The sequence below is a fragment of the Condylura cristata genome, unplaced genomic scaffold, assembly GCF_000260355.1.
Source record: "Condylura cristata isolate star-nosed mole 26May11 unplaced genomic scaffold, ConCri1.0 scaffold00001, whole genome shotgun sequence".
NCBI classification, from domain to species: Eukaryota; Metazoa; Chordata; class Mammalia; order Eulipotyphla; family Talpidae; genus Condylura; species Condylura cristata.
In genome coordinates, this window is record NW_004567102.1 from 40,964,889 (window position 1) to 40,985,330 (window position 20,442).

General features: G+C 31.6%; 1 protein-coding gene across 2 annotated transcripts in view; it reads right to left on the reverse strand.

Annotated features, from left to right (window-relative positions):
• Positions 1 to 20,442, reverse strand: part of EPHA7 (EPH receptor A7) — a 160,736-nt gene that overhangs the window by 9,817 nt on the left and 130,477 nt on the right. Inside the window, exons 8-12 of one of the 2 annotated variants that reach the window (XM_004673705.2) lie at positions 8,804 to 8,912; positions 8,132 to 8,187; positions 3,654 to 3,767; positions 2,668 to 2,853; positions 1,757 to 1,818 (exon numbers count right to left, since the gene is read on the reverse strand). In XM_004673705.2, the coding sequence (XP_004673762.1) occupies positions 1,757 to 1,818; positions 2,668 to 2,853; positions 3,654 to 3,767; positions 8,132 to 8,187; positions 8,804 to 8,912 (527 nt within the window). Of the gene's footprint in view, positions 1 to 1,756; positions 1,819 to 2,667; positions 2,854 to 3,653; positions 3,780 to 8,131; positions 8,188 to 8,803; positions 8,913 to 20,442 lie in introns of both variants that reach the window. The other variant, XM_004673704.2, reaches the window with a different exon arrangement.

Sequence of the window (20,442 nt, forward strand, 5' to 3'; positions counted from 1 at the left end):
GTTTTATTAAAATATATGTATATATATATATATAATTATATATATATATATCACTGTATTTTGAAAAGGAAAAAAAGGAGGAAAATTATCTGCACATAAGCTATTTCAAACTGTATATGAAGAATATATTCATTTTTTATATAATAGACACCAGTAAAAATACCAGTGTTGAGTCAACTGGAAATCAAGTAATACAAAAGAGAATTTGGTAATTGCTCTATTGTGATTTATAGAATGGATACACACACACACACACATGCATGTGTGTGATTTCTCACATATATATATATATATATATATATATGAGAAATATTCTTATATTTATATATTATATATATATATGGTTTTCATCCATGGTTCCTGGCACACAGGTCCTCTTAAGCCTTTCTAATTTCTTATGTATGGTGTTAAAGATGTGTCTTATTCTCTTAGTGAAGTTAATTTTTTAGGAAAACCTGAAGGCAAGGGACTGGAAGCTGAGCACAATTGCTAATCTCTAAAGACTGAATCAATCATGAAATGTAATGGAAAACATTTTATGGTTTCCATGAAAGCTCAAAAGGAGGGGGCTTCCCCAAAGTTATTGAATTGGTAAACACATGGTGATTTGTGGGTGAATGGTACACCTAGAGAAAGCATGTACCTTGCCCTTTCTTTTCCTTACACTGGTTTCTTCTGGCTGTTGATAAGTATCTTTTGTAATACACCAGTGACTCAGTGAGTAAATGGGTTTACTAAATTCTGTGAATCATTAGTGCTAATCAATTGAACGTGTGGAGAGTGTGACACAAACTTTTGACATAGTCAGCTGGTCAGAGAGCAGATGGGTATCTGAAATCTGAGTGTATTGTGGCGATTGTGGTGACACCTGATCTGCAACCAGTTGACAAGAAGCAGGGCTTGTCAGACACATGTATGAGGCATTTGAAGTGGGGGGGGGTGATTTGGGAGACTGAGCCCTTAAACTGTAAAATGACGCTGTGTCGTAGACTTTGTCAGCACTGAGTTGAATTCTTGGACACATGACTAGTGTTTAAGAATTGCTTTATGGTGTGAGGAGGCCTCCACACAATCTTTAGAAATTGGGCTGTCAGGACGCTCCAGAAGCACAGAAATAATTTATTAATTTATACTGGTAGTTATTAATGTTAATAATAGGTTTAGATAATGCAATTCTGAAAGTTCATGTTAGTTTTAAGTAACAAAATCCATAAATATTATCCCTGTAAGCTAATGTATTCCCTACATGTGAAAAAATTTTATGTTATCTAAAATATACAAAGGGATGGAGAAACTTATATTAAGATATTGTCTCTAGAACATAAAAAAGTTGAAAGAAGAAAAGTTTTGAGTACAAATGATGCAGAACGAAGTAAAAAAATATTATACTGACTATTTCTGTTTTCAGTTTATTCATTTCCTTGGTTTGCTATTGGTAGGAAGCTTCCTGGAAATAAATATCCTCTAAAATATATATACTAATTAGTGATACTAAATCTCTGTTCATCTAAGCAATTTTTACCCCCACAGATTTCTTCAACTGAATTACAAATATGGTGCCTTAAAGAGATTGGTTAAGTTGTTGGACTTGCTAGGTGAAATGCAGAACTATGATGTATATTTGATTTTAAAAGACAATTTTCTGAACTGTCAATGTTATAATGTCTATATTTACAATGAAACATTTTTCAGGTATTTATATTGCTAGCATGTATAGTAAATTTAAAATGAATGGTACAATAATTTTGTTACTTACCCTGAGAAATGCATCTAGAGCGCCATTTTCCATGAATTCTATTACAATCATGACTGGTTTTCCTAAAATTAAAAAAATATATATACATATATATGTATGTGTGTGCACATATATGTACACATATATGTGAAAAAGGAGTTGTTTCAGACACCATAATCTAAACTTCAAAGACCTTTTTCATCCTAGGTAAAATACATGGTACTCTTTTGAAAGACAGATTGAGTGACTTGAGAGGTTTTTTAATGTTTCTGCTAAGTTCAAAAAGCCATTGAGGCCCTCCCTGGTGGCGAAGCAGGTTAAAGCGCAGCACTAAGAAGCTAAAGCCACTGCCGCATGAGTTCGATTCCCGCCTGCCCCGGAGGAGATCCACATGGCGAGGCAGACCTCTCCTGACCCGCCCGCTGTTCCTCTCAGCCATGTACTTCTTTGATCTGCCTGTTCTGCTCCCCTCTCTGTCTCTGGTGAATCCTCTCACCCTCCACATCTTTGGCCTGTACCCCAGTTCCATGTGAATAAATAAATAAAAATCTTAAAAAAAAAAAAGCCATTGAATGTCTGTTTGGAATATATACCTGATTCATAAAATTAAACAATATTAATGTGTTCTTCTGATACCTGCTTTGTGAACAAAAGTGAGAAAATGATGCTTTATATAAAATCTAAGACTAATGTTTCACTTTATGTAAGTAAATGAAAATACTTATCATCCTTCTATATATAGATCAGATTTATTGTTTAACTCTAATCCAGCATTCTCTGTAATTGAATTTTTTTCTGAAGTGGCAACACAAAATAATTGTTTTCATTAGTTCTATACAAATAAAACCTTTTATTCAGCATATAAAAATGTTCATAACTTGGAGTTACTATTATGTAAGACACAATATATGAGTGACATAATAAATAGCTACCTCGTGTAACAACCCCTTCCAAATGGACAACATTTGGGTGGTCAAACTGTCCCATGATGCTTGCTTCACATAAAAAGTCTCTTCTTTGTTTTTCTGTATAACCAACTTTCAGCGTTTTTATGGCTACAGCGACATCTCTTTTCCCTGGAAGTTTCAAACGACCACTACAGACTTCTCCAAATTCTCCTGAAGTACAGAACAGGCAGGTTTATTTTAATTTCAGAAATACTTTTCCCTTAAAGAAAAAGGCATTAAATTCTTTAAGTGCATGTTTAAGCTTTCATAAACTGTTACCCAAGCTATTATTTTAAATTAACAAAAACTTTTAGAAATAGCACTTAGATTTGAAATGCAGTATATAGCCTGCTTTGCCTATTAAAATAGAAGAGTGAATTAGCAAATACTAGACATTGTTATTGCTTTTTCAGTTTGAGAAACAAATATTTCTAAAGTCTGCTAGATTTAAGGGTCTTGGATCCAAAATGTGTAGATATTACAAACTACAACATACAAAGAGAAAATAACATTCCTTTTAAGTAATTCACACATACTAATTTTCTATATGAAACTAAGTAGCACACTGGTTACTTATACCTAAAACTACAAGAAAATACGGTGAAGCGGAAAGCTTTATAAGTAGTGTTGAATCAAGTAAGAGGAAATATTTATTTCAACAAAATTCAAGAACAGCCTTATGTTTTTTAAATTCCAAGTCATTATTTTAATAACAGGTTAAAAGTGTTATGAGAAAACATATAACATCTTAAAATGACAGAATTCAAAAGATACACAGATTCTCTGGCCATGCACTTTTTTCTCTTTTTCCTTAAGATTTCATAAACAAGTACAGCCTCATTGCTTCCAACAGTTCAGGTAAATGTAAAAGTTCTATACTTGAGGTATAATTATTTGCCTGTCATTATGATGTATGACTTTCGATCCTGGCTAAAAGGAACAGCTGAACAAGGAAGCTACAACGGCCTTACCTGCACCAATCACACGCTCAATTTTAATACAGGAGGCATCTAGCTCCTTGGCGAATTGATGGACAGCTCTATTTGGGTCTTCATAGGTTTCAGGGTCAATGTAGGTTTTGGTGCCTGGAAATTTAACTGTAATGATGTAAGAAAGCATGACTGTGATGAAGCAAAGCACTTATTGTGCAGTCAGCCCAGGAATTTCATTATGCAGAGTGCTCCTTGGAACAGTGAACTTGCTTCCACATCACCTGATTCACAGCAGTTTTAACAGACTACTTCAGTCTGTGGGCGTATAGGTATTATCTGCAAGCTTCTATAGGTAACATAGGATCCAGCTCATAGGTTGCTAACTGAATTGCTTTTCCAGTAAATCAACAAAAGACATCACCAAAATTCTCTGACATGACTCTTATCAGACTGGAGGTTTAATTAAATTCACTGCTATCATGGCATAGTTCACGCCATATTGAGGTTTGTAATGGACTTGGAAACACATTTGTAAATCTATCAGTCAGTCAATCAATCAAATTAATACACTGGGAAAAGAAGACATTTCATTTACAGGTAGCCTACTACACTGACAGCAATATTAAAAACATTTAGACATCTTACTTATTCTTTTGATTTATTTTTTTAAAGACCAACCACCGTTGACATATACATAAAATTAATACAAGATGTGAGGGGCTGCTATCACAGAGTCAGAGAGGAATCTACTGAAGACACAGTTTCATCTTCATCTTCAAGGGCAATAGAGGCCAAATATACAAAGTGCAGAGTAAAGTTAGAAAATTTACAATATTCCTGGGATATGCTAACCATGTATGACAGAAATTTGAAAGAGGAATGGTGTATATAAACTTTCCATAATAAGGCTCTGGAAGGAGGTAGCCAATATTCCTCAGAAAAGGTAGTCAAAATTCAAACAACATAGAATTATCTTAAAAGTTAAAAACGTCTTAAAATGCACCCAGAAGCATGCAGGTAACAGATAATGATATGTCAACTTTAAATCAAATTCAATTACAATAATGTATTCCAAATCTAATCATTTGGTTAAAGACAAAGATAGGCATATATTTGGTTATATTAATGCAATGAAAAGAATTACACTATATCCTCAAAAAAACTTTATTGTTTTTAACAAAGCCACCGAACAATCTTTTCATTAAATCTTACTATTCAGAAAACAATATATTTCTTTATGTATTACACTGCAGCCTAACTGTGCTTATGTCATCACATTAAAGTTAATTTATATTTTAAAAATAAACACATAACAAACGAAAAGAAGCAGAATGTATAAAGGAAAATGGGATTTAAAAATCTTGATTTATTCTGCTGTAGTTGATTGTTTATCCAAAATTGATTGTCTTAAACAATTACTGTTGCAGTTTATAAAACTGACAGATGCTCATTTGTTACTAAAGCTGAACATGAAAAAAAACACAAGAAGAAAAGAGAGAAGGGATAGAAAGAGAAAAGAGAGAAGAAGGAGTACAGGGAAGAGGGGGGGAAGAAAGAAGAGAGAAGGGAAGAAAACAATAGGTTAACCTCCTAGATTGGCAGGCAGATGGAGAATGAGCCATCTTCCCCCTTTTGATTCTCTTTCTTTCCTTTTTTTTTTTTTTTTTTTTTTTGTGATAAGGGAGCTCTTAGAATGGAGGTAACCTTTTGCATCTCAAACGGTTCTCTGATGGTTCTTTATTCAAGCTGTCATAAAACATTTTGACAGGACAGAACAATTTTGGCATAAAAACATGAAATACTGCCCAGCTTGGATTGGAAGACATTGTTCAAAGAAATGGTAGGAGGAAACAAAATGTAAATTGGAATTGCTTCACTAAACTCCTCCATTGTGTTTATATCTTTAAATGTAGCTCTTGGGGCCATGGAGAGTTGAGGGCACCTGATACAAATGACTGGACATTCTATTAAATTCAGTGCTCTAAAAGCTAGTTAAATGGTTGCTTTCATGTTTCTGTAAAAATTCAATCGGGTGTCTTAGCACCTAAGAAAATTGTCTGTATATAAAGGATAAAAGGACACAATTTGTAAATAGCTGGTCACCATAGTGTTGTACTTTACTTTTGATACATTTATAAAATCCAATAACATGCCTGGGTTTCATCAAATAACAAGAAAAGAGATCCTTATAAAGATAGAGACTCAAAACTAGCAAGGATTTACTAGAGAGGATATGTTAAGTGTATTTCAGTGTTGCATTATTCATTAAAAATGTAGGTTTCAAAATAAGGACAATATTGACAAAATATCTGAATATTCTGGTCTTCTGTTTATCTCAACAGTGTTAACTTTCTGTTTTAATATCTTACATTTCTCATGAATGTTAAATGATTAAAACTGCTACTGATAATTTGTACTGAAGATAAAAATGTGTGTAAGCAAAGCTTATCTTGTCTATGTTAGCAAGAAAAACATGCAAGTCTACTTTAATTATAGACTGGATGTCAAGTGTAAAAAAATCAAATGGTGTCAAAATATTAAAATTTATGGATGACAATTAAGCATAAAGCTATAGAACAAGTTTTAGATAGCCATGTTTCAACTCACCTTGTACATTTACTAACAAACAAAAAGCAAATAAACTAAAACATATTTCATAATTTGGGTGTCACGAATATTTTCAATCAAGGAAAGAAAAATGAAGTACCTATTAAGGTAATATTGAATGATTCTGCCAATAAACTGTTCACATATGAGTAGAATGAGAAATTCCAGGGTTTATACTTATGTTATTTTTATAAATACATTTTTAAAATTAGAGCTAAAAATTTAGGCATTCAAATTTTGACCTGCTCCTTCCTGATTGTGGAAATGTAAAAATATTCTATCAGGTTATGGAAGAAAAAGCAAGTCACTTCTACTTTTTCTGTAACTCCTCTAGCTGTAAACTGCTAATGCACTCTCATGCCTGAGGCTTGACACAAGCCACTCCCAGCCAGATTAGCAAAAGCAAGTGACAACACAGGGAATTTAACAAATAATCCCAGGGAGAGGTAGTAGAATCACATGTATTCAGTTATAATCAGGGCTAGATTCAAATTTCATGAGACTGTTAGCCTCTGACATAGTGGATAACCTCTGTATTAAAAAACCTTTGTGATTAAATCATACACAATTTCTAGGACTCTCTCTATGAAAGTGAGAGAACCTGACGGTTATGCTTTATAAAGTCACCTTTGGTGATAACGCTTTAATTTATAGTATCCTAGATGGCCTTCTTCTTTCAGTGGTTGCAATTCTAGAGTTTCATAATCAGTGTGGACATGCATTATGTGAAATCATTTCTTTTTTGGAAACTAAGGTCAAGGGTAACTATTTCTTCAATAAATAAAAATACAATGAATAAACTTAGGAACAAAAGTAATACTGTGCATGATTTGTGTCTTTAAACAATACATGTTGTTAATTAATGTTTATATATTTTATATAAATGTTTATAATGTTTATATAAATATTTATTTATATAAATGTTTATTAATTATGTTTATTTATTTTTATCTATAATGTTTATATACTTTGGGAAATTTACATGATAATATATCTTAAATATTGACAAAAGAACTAATAAAACATAGTAAATGTTATAAATTTTATGTCATTTATAGGAAATTTATATCCACTCATGAGAAAATTTAGCAAAAATTATAGCTACTGTAAAAATAAGCAAAACTGTTTAACAATATTTTTAAGGATAAAAAAGGAAATAATGGAATGGGTAAGTACATCACTAATTTATTAATTAATGGACTAAAAGAATTCATCAGGTTTAACTTTGGTTGTTTAAATTAATAATATTTAATCACATTTCTCTCATGTTTTCACTTGCCATCCATATTACAACAAAAATAAGATTAATATAGATTGGCAACTAATTTCTTTGGTTTCCCTTAGCTATCTACCAAATGTGACTATTAAAATATATTTTTAAAAATCACATTGGTGACTCCAACTCATAGGAAAATATCAGAAGGTTGAATTAATTAAAAAAATCAAAAATATACAATTTATAACAGCTGTAGAAAAGCGATTCCTTAGCTCAGTTATTTACGGTAGCACCTCTTATTTGGTGTATAAAAAGGGCCTATCCCCTTAACTTGAAATGAATTGCTTAGCTAGAGCATGGGTGCATGCAACATTTAATGGATTATAATTAGAATGGCATAACATTTGGGCAAAGTTGGCAAAAGGAAAAATTGTGACAAAAAGCAGCTGAGTATCCTGTAGTTATATTAAAGTTTCTTGTAAGCGATTACATTTCTAAATATATATTTTCTTTTTAAAATTGCACATAACATGACGTTTAATCTAAAATATTGTTTATATGATTGAAAGCACTGTTTTGAGCTCGCTATATAATTTCAAGCATGATACATTAGTAATTTGTTCATGCCAATGCTAACAATCAGGTTTCTGTATTAATTGGGGTATATAATAGTAAAGAAAAGCCAAACACTTACAATGAAAGTAAAGTTCTTCATCTCCTTCTTGATCAGCTTTGCTATAACCACAGTGCCTAGAAAAAATAAAATTTGAGACAATCTCAATCAATGATCTTACTTTACACATTTAAAATTCTATACCAATAATTTAATTATTTGATAATATATTGCTTAGGATTATAAGCAAAATTAAAAAAAATTCCCATTGTTACATATTCCTTAATAATAAGATAGCAATCCACATAATTAAAATTTCACATAAAATTAAAAAATGCACAAAGAAGAAGAAACATTTTATGGATTTAGATTTATCAATGACTGACTATTTGTTTACTTATTTTTCTGAAAACAAAAATAATAACAGCAACAACAAAACCAACAGATTTTAAATAGTTTCCACGAGTCACTAAAAAAATAATTTTTTCTCAGTTATCATCTGTATTAATTATAAAAACCTATTACCGAAAATAAGCAATATATTTTCAATCAATATAATTTAAAATATTTTTAATCTAAGTTGATTGAGTTTACACTGTATTTTCACTGTGGAAGAATGACAATTTCTTGAGCTTTAATGTTGCAATTCTAACAAAGAATACTTGTAGTTTCTATGGAACACTTAAACAGATTATTTATAATCAATAAGCTAATGTAGTTCTAATTACAGATGAGAACAAAGTTATGTTCTACCTTCTTCCAATGATGAAACCAAAAACCATGAACACCAAAATGATGGTCCCTGCCACAGCAACCACAGCGATTATAATCACAGGATTCTGCTCGCTGGAGACAGCTGTAGCTGTGAAGAGAGGAAACAGACTCAGGAATGCTTAACAGTGGGCAGAAACTTGGGGGTTAAAATAAAATCTTATAAACAAGATATAAGTATTTGATTTAATTCACTTATATTTTCAAATTAATGCAGTGCATTCTAACAATATCAGTTTAATGAATGTTTATTTTTGCATTTTAAAGTAGCAGTATGAACAGCACTTTTATCTCTTATATTCCTCAGTAGTAAAAGAAACCTAGGCAATGTCTTACTGAAAGCTTCATTGCTGAAAACACAAGTTATGAATCAGGAAATATAAATCTTTGAATTACAATTGCAATTGAAACCCTATTTTTTCCTCAGCAAAGGATTTGATTCCTGTCTCTTTGGTTTGTAAAAAAGAATGGAACATACATCGTCTGTGTATTTTTCAAAGTATTTTAAATGCTTCATATTTACATAATTAATATTAAAAATCATCACAGTCATAATAAATCTTCATGAATTTTTGGTTTATTACAACTCAGGAAAAAGATGAACAGTTACCTAGTATTCATTTTTTATAATAAACACCTTGAGAGTTTAAGATTGCAGGAGCTATCCTATTATGAAAAAGCAAAACTATGCAAGCACTTTAAAAAAGATTTTAACATTATCAAAGTAGAGCTATTTTGTGCACAATATTAAGTGATTCTTCTATGCTCATTAAGCAAGCCAGCTAGACCTGTGTGAGAGTCTCTTTGGGAACAGTGTATGTTTACATGTCTTTTTAAAGAAGCTTTTGATTCCAATTCTTCATCAAGTCACACGGTTTTGTCACTTCCATTTTCCAAATTAGTGAAGCTTTACTTATACTTTAATCCACAATTGTCATATTTTCCCCAGAGTATTATGTTTTAATACCAGCATAGATTTCATAAAATAATCAAAGGAATATAAAACAGTGAAAATGTAGATTCCAATAAGTGATCCAGCTGCAAATATCATACACTATATAATGTCAAACTAATAGAGTTTGTTTATTTCTGAAACAAGCAACAATTAATTTTAGCAAGATGGAAAATACAGCTCCTTGCTTGTGGCAAGGGCACAGTCCCTAGAGTAGCAAATTATATGTAGGCAGAGTAAGTCTTGTGGCAGTAGGCACTATAAACTTTATTTCTGATTGTTTCTCTCTCTAGTTTATCTATATTTCTACCTTTTGATAACTCATTTCTTAATTTTGTAAACCTATGCTGACTATAGGGCTTATACTGAGAAACACTAAAAATAGTTCTAGTCTAACAGTTTTTTAACAAAACATTATACAACTACTTTATTCTCCACCTCCTGATTTGCTCCCTAAGGGAGCTACTTAAGAAGGGGAAAAAGAAGAAAAAGAAAGCAACTTTTAAGTTTCAAATTCTCTATTATAGCCTACTAACATTCAATAGACAAAAAAAAAAAAAAGTATTTTCGTTTATTTAGGTTTTTGTTTGTTTTGTTTTTACCTTCCTCTATATATATGGAGAAGAGAGAGAAGAAAAATAACGTAGTAGTCCGGCTCATGAGGAAGGAAAAATACATGTGTAGAAATTATTTCCATTCAGTCAGTGTTCCCCAGGGGTCTAATTCTTTGCTTGTCTTATACTCGGTTCTTTCTTTAGGTTCAGAAACAGAACTCCAGTGAGAAAACTAAACTCCAGTGAATGGAGAATGAGAATTTGTGAACATTCATTTATCTAGTTTTATAGTCAGGTTTACACTTCAATCTTTCCATAATCTACATGCATGGTCAATATTTCCATCTACTTTGTGCATAATGAATATGAAGTTAATTTATAATTGCCATACCACCACATTATGCTTTAAAATTGTGAATTGGTAAAATTAATTTTTCAGAGAAGGGGATTTTAAGATGCTATGTGCAGTGGGAAACTTTGTGGTTGGCAGAGGAGAAAGAACATTTGATTGGTACCCAGCTGCTGTGGATGGGTGATACACCAGAGAGAGTAGGCACATGCTGGTTTGTTGCCCTCTTCCTCCTTTAAAATGATAATAGCTTTACAATCTTAACTCTGCTGTGGAATTTTTTGGCATCAATTATTTTCTTTGAAATTTTGAGGGGGGCCTTCCCATTGTACCTCAATTACCATAAAAAAAAAAACAAGAAAAAAAATCATGGTTTCCAGGTATCACAATCTGATTAGAATTTCTGTCTTGAGTGCTTTTTGTTAAGGAAAATGTGAAAGCATATGTAAATTTTACATACTCTGCAAAATGTGATTCATTAAGATTCTTAAATCAGTGCTTCATATTATGAATGAAATCGTCCAACTCGTAAGAATATTTTTCAGATTTCATCCAAAAGCTGTATTTGCCATGGATATATTTAGTTACTTCACTTTGATGTTTTTTCAGATTACAGGGGTGTTTTCTGGGGTCATTTGGAAAGTTATTCCTCAAATCAAATTCCACTGTATCAGTTAAAATATAGCTTTGCATCTACATATAATAAATATCGTTAACAAATCACTGGAGGATTTGATAAATGTTTAACTAAGTTATACATTGTGAAATTTACTGGTGATACTTGTTTAAAGTTACTGGCAATGCTTTAGTAAGTAGTGAACTGAAATTTTATTTTTAGTCCCTGTGTCCAGTTTTGGATTGAGAAGATTTTGGCTATGTGCCCACTGGGATACATGTGTGAGATACACTTAAAAAATATTACGATCAATAGAATAATTTGTTTAGCTTTTCAAATAGTACTCAACTGACTTCTACTCAGTGTCATCTTCCCTCTTGCCCTACTTGCTTAGTGTGTTGGCTACTTCCTGAGAGGATCAATCCACCACTCTATCAGCATCCAAACACAGGACCAGAATTTGTGTAAGTCTGTCTTTTCTTTTTCTTTTAATATTTATTTATTTATTTATTTATGCATACAATAAGTGGGGTACAGGCCAGAGGTTCAGGGATGGTGAGAGGATTCACCAGACACAGAGTGGGGAGCAAAACAGGCAGATCGACAAAGTACCCTGTTGAAGGGAGCAGCAGGTGAGACAGGAGAGGTCTGCCATGCCATGCAGGTCACCTCTGGGCCAGGGACTGAACTTGTTTTGAAGCAGCTGCGGCTAGCTTGTAGTGCTGTGTCCCATCACTTTGCACCACCAGGTAGGACCAACAGTCTCTCTTTTCATTAAATTTTAAATCATGAGCATTAAGTGTGTCATGTGTCTCAGTGAACCCATGACTCAACAGTTGTATTTCAATAGATTTGTCTGTTTTGCTCCCCACTCTGTCTCTGGTGAATCCTCTCACCCACGGTCCCAGGCGCCGAGCACCTCTGACCTATACCCCAGCTTTTGTATGCATAAATAATAAAACAAATCTTTTAAAAAATACACCATTTGATGTATTTTACTATATTAGAAATCACTAATAATCTAAGTTGAAAACTTCCAGGATATATTACCAAACATTTAAATGTTGAAAACTTCCAGAATATATTACCAAACATTTAAATGTTGAAATCTTAAAATACTTTAATGCATTGGGGGTCAATGAACTTAAGTACTCTCATTTTTAATCTTACATAGTTCATTTAAAAGAGTTAATAAAAAATAAAGGAACTTATGCCAAGTTATATGAGCTTTTTAATCATACTTTTAATCTACAACTATATGTACTTGACTTATTTCAAACATATTCCAAAGTTTGTAGTTTTGATTATTACTGCTTAACTTAAAAATAAAACAAATATTTTGTAAGATTATTGTTATCAATCAACAAAATTGGCTAATATAAGGAATAGTTATTAATTTAATTACCTTTAATAACATCTATAAAATATTTTCTGATATCAAAACAATTTGATGTTTCAACATTACTGAAATGATTTAAAGTATTCTACTAAAAATTAAAATAAGAAAATCATATTACCCTTTCAGTTCACCTCTTTTTCTTTTTATTTTAAAAGAAGTTTTTGAGAAACCTAGGTTAGCAAAGAAAAGGTAACAAAAGAGCTGGTATATCTTGTGTATGAACTATGATATCAGAAGAATTTAAAAAACTACACAATCAGCACTAGTACTCAAGCTATTCTCAACTTTTCCCTATTAAAGTGGGACATACATTCCAAGATTTATCTGCTTATTTTTGATATACTTTATACACATGCTCTTCTTGCTTTCCAAAGTTGCATCATAAAACATAAAATGATAAAGGTGATTCAAGATATTGGTGACGATCCACTTTTTTTAGTAATTGAAGTGAAGTAATACTGGCTTACAGCACTGCATATAATTCAGAGTGGTAGTAAATTAAGAATAATTAATTCAGTTACACTCAATATTTTATATATACTTCAAACATGCCTTACATTATGGTCTAAATATTTAAAAAATGCAAAAGATATCAAACATAAAAATAAATACAGTTTTTTTTAACCTGTATATGTAATATCATTATTAAAGAGCAAGTAGCTTAAATTTACAAATTTTCACATAACATCTTTCTCTGGCCTAACTTGTGGGTACATTCTGACTTTGCTGATCAGGAGAGTGAGTTGTGAGGCAGCAGTTTCACTGATACAACTTGTATAATAAGATCATCTGGGGCACTGAGGAGAGAGAAATCTACAAAAACTGCCTGTGGCAACACAAAACTGAAAGAATGCTGTTTCTGTTTCTAATTTCAACTTCTTAAAATAAATGCAGTATGCATTAAAGAGCTGAATTTAAATCACAAGTTTCGAACATTATAAAACAAAGCAGCAAATTTCAAATTATTATTCTGAATAGACTTTGCGAAGTACACATATATTTTAACTTCGTATTAAAAAAAAAACAATATTTAACCAAATCATCACCCCCCCCCAAAAAAAAAAAACTAGAGTTATGAAGATTAAAAAAATCCAATCCAAAGGTGGTAATTACCTTCAAACATTTTACCTGTAGCTTCCTCTAGAGTGGCAACATCAAGCCTGGGACTGTAATTTCCATAACCAGCAGCAGTAAAAGCCCGAATCTGGAAAACATACACTGTTCCTGGTTTCAGATTATTAATGGAGGCTGAAGTGGACTTGGTCTTTACTGTCGAGTAGGTCCGTTCCCTTTGATCCTAGAAACAATATATACAGGGAATATTTAATTGTGATTGCAACCAGACAATTTGACAGCCAATTCTTGCAATTTATTTCAATTTGCTGCATTGTTTTTATAAGGGTTATACTGTACCCTGTGGAATATTAAAACACTGAGCTGTTTCAAGATAATATAAAATGTAAATGTGAACACATGCCTTTGTTCTATAAATTTCAAAGAGAAATAATTTTGTTAAAACATTTATGATGTTTCCAGCTTTGATTTGTTGGAGAGTACAGTGGCAAGAACTATTTAGCCGTAAATATAATCAAAGATCTTTTTGAACAAAGCAAGGGTATACCTGTAAAATCTATGGCTTGGGAGGTCCTCATTTCAAAATGGAGCTCTCTTAATAAATGACCTCAATGTTATTCAGCAAGCAAAAAAAAAAAAAATCACTTAGTAAAAATGAGGTTATTAAATCAAGAAATTTAGTTAACACTACTATTATATAGTAAAATGAAGATGCAATCTTTTTTTAACTGCTTTCTCACAGGAAACCACTTTTATAAAAAATGCAATATTTCAAGTTAAAACTCAAAGTATTCTATAACTCAAGGTTTGACATCTTAAAACCTTCACTTATCAAAAATGAGGATTCATCATTTTCCTCATTTTTGCCAATGTAAATTCTGAAACTCAGAGTTTAAAAATAGGTTTATTACACTATATATGAAAATTAATGAAATAGATATAAAATTTTAATATAAAACCTCCATCAAAACGATGTTCAAATGAACAATATATTAAAACTTAATTAAAATAATTTAATGGATTATGAAAATATTGTAAAAACCCACTCATCAAAATGAATTATTTTTGTCAGTTTCTTATTTGTTCTATAACAAACACCTGTGTTTAAATAAAACTAATGAAATTTGAAAATGTCAGTCTGGTTGTTTGATTTGCTTTCACACTGCTATTTGCAAATGTGTAAATAAATGTTAAATTAAACTGGATTTGATGAAGCTGTTTTGTGATTTTCTTCATTATAATCATTTATTAAAGTAACAGAATTATGAATATATTTTCTCAAATAAATGAACTAGGCATAACTGATATGAGGTGACATGATATATGCATATACAACTATACATCACATTCTTACACATATTACAATGACACTATTGTTCTCTTCTAATAATTGCCTAATTTGTAAGATCAGTTCATGTAGATAATTCTTCCTGTCATGCTTAATAGAAAAGTAATTATTTGAACAAATTCATTCCAGAGTAAAGATGCTCACATGTATCTCACCAAAACACCAAGGTACGTATTTTCCTCTTCACTATATTTTTAGAAATATATTTTATTGACAAACATGAAATTGCAGAAGAGGCTGTAAGTATTATAGCTCATTAAAAACAGGTATAAAAAAGCAACATTTAAAACAAGGATTCTCTCAGAAATATATTTGATGAAACAAGTAATGTAGCCTTTGGTCCATGACATATTTATTTAAAATGTAAATTTAGCCAGGGAAGTCATGAATTCATACTGAAAATAATCAGTGAAAAATATTTTAAACTTAATCTGAACGTTAAATATAAATGTAATTCTTTTCAAAGGGGAAAAAATGTATCTATTGCCAATGTACAGCGTGAATTTAATTTACTCATTCAAGTCAATTCATCCCCAAAGTTTTCCAAAAGCTTTAGGCTCCTATTTTGAAAAATGGCCTAAATGATTAAAAAGCCTATTATAACAGTCAATTAACTCTATTAAGTCAATAATAGTAACATGTATTATTACAACTACTATTAGTAATGTTAGTGCTAATGGTTTCCATATTTCAAACATGGAAATAGTGTTTGCTGTGAGGTGGAACCTAGATAATAATTTATGAACAGTGAATTTTCTCCTCTTCCCCCTCTCTCTCTTTGCTGCCCTTTTCTCTAGATGGAACATAAATGAACTAGGCATAACTGATATATTATGCCTAGTTCATATTTTATTAGATCTAAATGCAATCAGACATTTGGCTAAGCTGCTGTTTACTAAAATATAGTCACCATAAGATTTCAGGGTCAGCACTTGGTAAAGAAATGGTAAACGTGACTAGTCTAAAATACCTGAAACACATTTGAGAAGAAATTAAAAGGTGTGTAATATCACCTCATTCTAAAGTTTGGACAATACTACATATTTACAACAGAAATATTCTTATTTTTCCAAATCATTTTATTAAGAGGCCATCATCATGCTCACCTAAATCATATAACTGAGGTAAATCATTAAGTGCCCTAGAGACATCCTAAAGAGAACAATTTAACAACACGTATAAGTCTATGTGTTTTCTGTGGTGCTAAAATATCCTTCAACCCATTATTATATTTGTCTTTAGTCATATCATCCTAAATGTGTCTGACCTTACCTAATTATTATGACATTAAATACTGAGTAAATAAATATAGCGATGGTGGAGTATTTTCATTTGTGTGCCACAGAAACATAATATGCAGGGATCATAATTGTAATGAACTACAGATTCAGGGAGAAGGTTATTAAAAAATGGCTAAAATTAACTCGGAATTCTGAAGTAGTTCCAAATAGTTGGCATAATGACCTATAGTCTATAGTGCAGGCGGATAACACGAGACATACCGCGCATCGTTGTACATTTCAGCTGTTCTTAGCACTTACTTTCTCGTAATACTTGATTTCATATTCGGTGATGACTCCATTGGGATGTTCTGGTTCCTGCCAGGAAAGCTCGACACTCCGCTGCAGAACTCTCTCCTTCATTACTCCGCTCACTTGCGAGGGAGCTGTTTGGACAAGATGTGTCAATAAACAATGAGAAAATTCACTGGATGCCTCAAATCAAATGTCACAACTGATCAGTCCCATGCTGTGCCAGTTTCATTAAGGTAAAAGAAAGCACCTTTTCATAGCTCACAATTCAGAAGCTAATGAATATTCAAACAGGACCTTATTACTGTTCATAAACCTTAATAGAAATTTAAATTAAAGTGCAAACAGCAGAAGATAGCATTGTTCAAGTTAGTGAAAAATGGAAATGATGGGGCTGAGAATGACAATTAAGCAAATGAATGCTAATTAAGGCTACAAAATATGATTTTGGATTAATCTCCAGTGATAAACTAAGTCCAAATATTTATTTCACATGCGACAGCAATAAACTTTTGAAAGGAAAAAAATATCATGGAAGGAATATATGATATGTTTATTTTAATCATTAATTAAAGGGATCACTTTTAAATGTTTTTGTATTTCATGTGTTTGAATGTATGTGTATACAACCCCCCCAAAATCTAAATAAGCATGTAAAAAATGTTTATAATATTTAGGCCAAAATGCAAGAATACACTAAAGCTGTTCTACTTCAATATGTGTAATTTATACTTTTGTAACCTAGGCTTCAGCTTTGACAGAAACAATTCAAACTACAGTTTTTCTTTCTTTTTCTATATAGATAATCATATGCTCAGCGTTCTTTCATTCTAATTAGTGGCATATATTCTTTTTGGTAGCTAAGACAGTGGAATGTGGCAAACTAATTTGCTCTGTCTAATTTGCTCAGTGATGATTAACTAGTTGTCTTCTCTGTCTAAATGAGTTGCTGCACTGGCTTGGCTGAATTTCAGTGGGGTCATTATGTTTCATGTATCATGCTCTATCTCATTCTGTAAAATATTTTCAGGATGTTAATTTAATTTTCAGATGTCCAAAATTGTTAATAATCCTGCTGACAGAAAAGCAATTATAGGAGGCCAAAGCTGTTTAAGCAAGCTTCTAATGTTTATCCCTTTGGCTTTATTTTGTTTCTTCCAATTCTTAATATTTTCTTGTATCAATGTCTAGAAAAAAAACATTTTTCACTTCTTTCTGGTTTGGGCATTCCGAAGGAAGAACATGGAAGATGCATGGCTCCCATTTCCTCTCAGATTACTACAAAAGCATAACTAGGACAGATTAAGTGGAACAACATTTCCTTTAGGGGGATGCAGCTGAAGTACTCAACAGACTGTGTTTACAGACTAAATGTATTTCTGATATGTTTCCAATGAGGCAAATTTCTAATAAAAAATCTTATTTTTGCCATGACTTTTAAAATCTAAAATACACAGTGAAGAAGAATTTGTTTCCAAAGTGATTTGTCTCTCCACCCAGAACAATCTTAGCAAATCTCAGTCAACTGTGCTATTCAAGAAGTTACCTCCTCGAGCCATAGATTCGGGAGAAATAAGCCCCAAATAACAGGCAGATGAGAGTATATTTAGCAAATAATCTCTAAATGTGTAACTAGCATTTAGAAAACTCTAGTCAGGAAAATATAGAATATAGTGGAGGTAAGATTAAGACAATAATTAATACATTGAATTACTCAATAAAACTGCTGGCCTCCCATCAGAATTTATGACACAAAGTGTGCCATTTGGATACAGATTAGCTGCAAGACGGTGCTGGTCCTAGCTCTCTTTCAAATAATGCACACAGCTTAATGCGATTTTGGCTATTAGACTATTAGACACTTGCTAAGCTTCTATCCCTTAATAGTAAGGTGAAGGAAACAAGTAGTAATGAAATCTCTAAGATATGAGAGGAGACTTAGGCAAAAATGAGCCTCATTTAGTTTCTGATAAGCAGAAGCCTCATTTAGTTTCTGATAGGAAGTCACGATAAAATGACATTACATATTTCAATACATACTAAAATTATATTAATTTTTTCTGGAAAGTAGGTTTTACCAATAAAATAGTAATTACAGGTTTTGGGGAAAATGATGCCTAAAAATACAGTTGAAAGAATATAATGGACAGTAAATTATTTTCCCTTTTTTGCACGAGGAGTCAAATCTTAAATAACTAAATTCCTGAATCCCTCTTCTTTTTATTTATCCCGTGATGATACTGTATCAATTCATACATATAAGGGAGTCAGGTATAAAAGTATTTGCACATAGCTTTAAAGAAAAAATAAACTACATGATAGGAAAAGCCATTTGTTGTCTTTTGTCCTTCAGATACAACATTTGGTACAGGAACATAGGTAATATTTTCCCTTGAGTTTTGCCATCATAGATATAAAACATATTTAACTCACAGAACATAGATGATAAAGGAACATATCTCTAAACACATCAGAATCTAACAGAATCATTATATTCAAAATTAAACTAAAAAGAAAATCTGAAGTGGCATAAAACACAGTGATTTCTATGGTTAATATATATCAATTGATAAATTTAATTATTCACTAATTATGTAACTATTTCACTAATGTGCTCACTTTCACACTGAAGTTCATTTTGACAAGAGTCTGTAAACAACTAAATTATACATATATCTGAGAATTTGTGAGGTTCATGAAAATGAAATCATGATTTTCACAATTATCAACATGAAAAAAAAATACACTGTAATTGTAATTAATGTGAAGCTCATAAGTAGCAACCAATACTAATAATTTCCCTCAACTGGAAAATATAAGAAAACAAACAAACAAACAAACAAAAATATGTATACGTATTTTTTCACAAGCATTTTCAGTAGGATTTTAAACAAATGATTAAATGGTGTAAGTTTTTACTGCATTTCTAGAAATACTCATATATAGGAGTTAAACTTAGAAATAAACATTTTTGTCTAAACATCTTCAGGTCATAATGGGGACATTTTTGGGTCTGTACAAATCACAGTCGAAAGATTTTAGGAAAATAAGAAAAAGGTTTTGTACCACAAAGTGGTAATCTTAACAATATAAAAACAAAGTGAGAGATGATGCATCAGGAAAGCAAAAATCATGTAACAAGCTGAAAAATAAATCTGAAAGTTGAAACTATTAGTATGAAACTTTGAGTTTAAAAATACCACTAACAGTGGGGGGCATTTGTACAACCTGAACCAATGAGCATTTTACAGATTTTGACTTCAAACACTCATGCATTACCTTTGATCTTAATCAATTTCTAATTAAAATCTAACTAGAAAAGATGTATTTAAATTATAAGGTGGAATACTTTCAGAAGATTTTCATCTTTCCCTTCAAAACACTAAGCTTACCTTATAAGCATGGGAAAATTTCCTAACACAATGTAAAACCAAAGACATTTTAAAATATAGTATAGTAGGTAAATGGGAGTCCATAAATATCTGTTTTCTGATCCCTGGCACATGTAATGTATAATATTACATGGCACAAGGAACACTGCAGATGTAAAAGGTCATAAACCTTACAATAAAGATACTATCCTTGGATTGTCCCCAATGGATTCAATCTAAGAATATCAAGTCTTTAGGAGCAAAAGAAATTTCCCTAGTTAGTGTCAGAGATGTGTTATAGAAGGAGAATACAAAAGATTGGAAGCACAAGAGAGGGATAAATTTGTATCTGCTGGAGGGGTCTACAAGGGAAGCTGGAAAAAACAGGACAGCATCCATCAGGATGAAAGACAGATCCTGGCTGGG